Source organism: Pteropus alecto, unplaced genomic scaffold (genome assembly GCF_000325575.1).
Source record: "Pteropus alecto unplaced genomic scaffold, ASM32557v1 scaffold160, whole genome shotgun sequence".
In the NCBI taxonomy this organism is placed as follows: domain Eukaryota; kingdom Metazoa; phylum Chordata; class Mammalia; order Chiroptera; family Pteropodidae; genus Pteropus; species Pteropus alecto.
The window spans coordinates 363,856-368,151 of NW_006429864.1; the positions used below are offsets into that span (position 1 = coordinate 363,856).

Below are 4,296 nucleotides of genomic sequence, written 5' to 3' on the forward strand. Positions count from 1 at the left end.
GGCCGTCTTTTCTGGGCAGGGTGCCCAGCAGGCTGCCTGGAAGAGTGGGAAGAACAGGGCTCTGCAGGCAGACAGACAGGGGTCAACTCCAGGCCTGCACTTACCAGCTATGAGACTTCAGCAAGTTACTGCAATCTCTGTGTGTCTGTTTCCCATTTGCAAAATGGGAATAAAAACTGTAGCACATGTTAAGATGTATCTGAAGCACCTGTGTGTAGGAAGCACATGACAAAGCGGGGAGAACCCCAGTGGCCTTGGGTGGGGGTGAGAGAGAACTCCTTGGGCACAGGGCAGACCCTCCTCCTCAATGAGCCTAATGCTTTCCTCTAGTTACCATGTGCTTCCTATGTCCAGGGACCATGCAAGGGACTGACAGGAGGGAGAGTCCCCATTCAGGTGGGGCTGAGGGAAGACACCACCAAAGAGGCCTCTGAGAAGAGGCCTTAGGACAGGAAGTCACAGTGAGAGGTTCCAGCAAGAGCCAAGCAGGGAGCATGGGGAAGAGCAGGGGGTTTTGTGGAGATGATGGAAGAGTGGGAGGGCGAGCCTGCAAAATCAGGTGGAGTGTGAGAAGGGGGCATGGGAATGCGGGCCAGGAGCAGTCGAACTGGATACACTAGGGGGAGGGGAATGGAAGCAGCTAGATGTTTCTGGAACAGATAGGTGACTGAGGGTACATTTTAGAAAATGAATCCCGCAGTGGTATGGGATGAACTAGGAGGGAGAGTCCCAGCCCATGAACTTTTGTGGGTGTGGTAAGGAGGTGGCCAGTTCCAGAGTCTAGAAGGCTGGCGGTGGCAAAAGAGAAACAGGAGGCTGGACTCCTGAAGAGGTGGGAGGGATGCATGTTGAGTGTGGTACACAAACACACCAGAGACCATGCCAGAGACAGAGCACACAGAGAGAAAAAATGTAGACAGGGGAGACCAAAATTTGGGGGCAGAAGAAAAAATGTGAGAGCCCATGGGTGGGCTAGAGTGACAAGTGTTTAGAGGCTCGAAGAGGACCAATCCCAACAATATCCACTGGTGTTAAGGATGGCAAAGTTGCCAATAACCTATGACAGCACGCGGTACAAGAGTGAGGGACAGGTGTGTTTCAGGGGTGGGTGAGGCAAAGAGAAGCTGTGCAGGGAAAAACATAAATCAACGAGGCACTGATGGAGGGAGAAAGAAACTTTCCTAGAGGAGGAACTATAGACCCTTTGAATTGACAAGATTTATATTCAGTGTATGGGAAGATGTCATAGACGGAGAGTAGGAAGGAGACCAGGAAAGGTGCTGATGCGAAAAGCATAGGCAGCGATGGGGGCAGAGGAAAAAATACCCTGCCCTGCCCCTCTGCAAAGCTACTAACCACCTTACTCACCTTCAACTGGCCACCCACATTCCAAGTGTGCCCTATACCTCAATTCAACCAGATCAAAGCCTTCTGCTCCCCACTGGCCCAACCAGAAATTACCCTGGAATCATATCTATGCTTCCCCTATAATTAACTGTGAACTGTGTGATACCCTCCGTCTGACTGGAAGCACCTGAAAAAGCTCTACCTCACACCTGTGTCGACAGGAACACCTGATGAAGAGAGTCACTTAAGAACAGGTAGGGAAACGTTGACATAATTAACGAAAGGAAGAAAACCTGGCCATGCCTCTATTCAACAACTGTAACAGGAAAAAATCCTGGAGTCAGTGAACTGAAATTGTCAGAGGATCCAGGCTGTCTCTTACAAGTTCTCGTTCATTTCTGCTCCGACACCTAGCTTCCACATCACACATAGCCACCTGAAAATGGTTCTGGGTGGTACAAATTGCTGATTTCCACTTCATGGGTTTATCTGACACCTCCTGGGTGCTGGGCACCGGGTCAAGAGGCCTGTGCCTATTCTCATTGGGCACCCAGTCTACTTGGGAAGACAGCAAACAGACCCACAGACACCTGTGCACTGTGTCTGATGATGAGGGGTGGTGTGGGGGAGACACAGTGTTGGGGAGGGGAGTCTACTTATATAGTGACCACCAAAGGCCTCTGGGAAGAATGAGATCTGAGCTGCCACATGAAGGAGGGAAAGGAGCAAGGAACTGGAAGATTAAGGGAAGAAGCAGGGAAGATCTTGTTCAGGAAGAAGGAACAGCTTGTGGGGACACCCTGAGGACAGAGCCTGGACTATCAGGAGGAACAGAAAAGGCAGCAAGTATGACTGCAGTTTGGGTGCTACAAAGAGCAGATGAGAGAGCCAAACCAGCAGGACTTCCTGGGGAGGAACTGGGATTTTATTCTAAAAAGTTCTAAGCAGGTGAATCACATGACCTGATTCAGGTTTTCATACCTTACCTCATAGCAGCAAGTCACTGCCTTCCTCTAAAACTAATCCTTTTTCAGTAAAATAAGAATCCCCTTTCTTTGTTGTGTGGATAAGCGCCAACATGTTAGAAAGCACTTAAACTCTAAAGCACTCAAGAAACATTAGCTATTGTTCAAAGTTCAAATTAAGGCTAGTGCCAATATTAATAGGAAGTTTAAAGGTTCCCCCCAAAATCCAGAAGTGCTTTCTCACTATGTGAGCCTAAGAGTTTCACCCTCTACGCCCTAAACTGTAACAATTGGCTATTAATACTACTACTCAGGTCTGCAGGGCACTTAGTTTACAGAGCACTTTCATGTTACAAGAACTTGTTAATTAGTAACCATTGGCCTGTAATGCTTTTAATTTAGTGACTGTTACAAATTGGCTAGTTCTTGTAAGATTTAGCAGGTATGCATGTCTTTCTCCTTGGATCAGCTGACCAGTCATGTCAACCGATCAGCTCTCAGGGTGTGGCATTCTGATTCTTGTGGTCTCTATCCCCACATGTCCAAATCTGCCAGAGTATTAAATGATAATTATAATTAAAGTATCACTGAGTGCTTCTCATGTGCTAGGCCCTGTTCTAAGAGCTTTACATGCTTAATCTTCACATTATCTCATTATTTTTTTTTATATTCTAAATGAAGTGACTGAAGCATGGAGAGGCTAAAAGCTTCATCCAAAGGCACTCAAAGAATAAGTGCTGGAGCCAAGATCTGAACACAAAATGATGTGACCCTGTGTCCTCGCTCTTAATCCCAATGCTATGCTAGATAATTCTGGCAAAGTGCTTATAATACAGTATTACAGCAAATACAACGGGTATTTAGCAGATAAAGGCAGCGGTTATTAGCAGGATCCTCTTAGTTCCCACGAAAAGTGTCACCCCCAGGAGAGCAGCGACCTTGTCTGTCTGGGTGACTGCTGTGTTCCCAGCATCTGGCCCAACGCACATCTGAAGGATGAATAAATGAATGAACGTCTCTCCCAGAAAACAGGGCTGCCTATGTATGACTCTTTTTCGCACGTTTATGTCGCTTTACTGTTACTGCCCCTTAGAAAGAGCATCAGGCGGATTTGAGGACACAGGCGCTCGGAGACCTGCGATCCCCCTTTTCACCGCTCAGGGGTGGCCGAAGCAGCTCCTAAGGGAGCGGGGAACGAGTCTGCGGTACCGCAGCTGACGGGTCCTGGCTCCAGCGGGGCTCTACTTTCCACCCCGTTGGGGATACTGTCCGCCCGGGCACTGGGATCTGGCAGGAGACAAAGACTCGAAGGGCCGCCACAGCAGCAGAGATGCTCGCTCTCCTCGCCCACCTCCCCGGGAGGGAGCCCAAAACCACCGTGCCTCGTCTGGCCTGGGATCTACGGCGGAGAGCAGCCGGCCCGAGCCCCAGGCCACGCAGACACGCACCGCGGCCCCACCTATTTGCCCCTTGCCGAGGGTCGCTCTGGAGCGGGAGGCCGCGGGCCGGGCTGGCCTGTCACCTTCAGGACGGCCCGCCCACTCCCGCGCCCTCCGCCGAGGCTTCTCAGCGCGAACCGCCACCGCTCAGACAGGCCTCCCCGCGCTTCAGCTTTCCCGTGGCACCCTCCTCGCGCCCCGGCGCCGCGCCCCCTCCTGTCCATCCCGCTGGTACCTGCTGGGAGAGCGGGAGGAGCGGCGCCGCCATCTTCCCGCGGACTCGGGCTCCGAGCGCCGGGGGACGGGGCGGGGCCGCGCATGCGCACTGATGCGAGGGAGGTGCGCGCGCAGTTGTGCCGGGAGTGGGCGGGGCCGAGCTAGCACGCGCACGCGCCTAGCCCAGGCCGGGACGGGACGGGACGGGACGGGACGGGACGGGACGGGACGGGGAAGCACACGGGAACTGGGACCCTAACCCGGTGTCGGCCCAAGTTTACAGCCCTTGGCGGGCTGTCGGACTTGGCAGTGCTGTCATCCCTCCAGGC

At 52.3% G+C, this 4,296-nt stretch overlaps 1 protein-coding gene across 11 annotated transcripts in view; it reads right to left on the reverse strand.

Annotated features, from left to right (window-relative positions):
- EPS15L1 (epidermal growth factor receptor pathway substrate 15 like 1) overlaps positions 1–4,076 on the reverse strand; it is an 89,138-nt gene extending 85,062 nt beyond the window's left edge. For all 11 annotated transcript variants that reach the window (XR_003044986.1, XM_006904250.3, XM_006904249.3 and 8 more), the window contains exon 1: positions 3,987–4,076. Coding sequence is in view for 10 of the 11 variants with exons in the window: in XM_006904250.3 (XP_006904312.1) it covers positions 3,987–4,019 (33 nt within the window). In the remaining variant the exon portion in view is untranslated. The remainder of the gene's footprint in view (positions 1–3,986) is intronic.
- Positions 4,077–4,296: the final 220 nt, after the last annotated feature.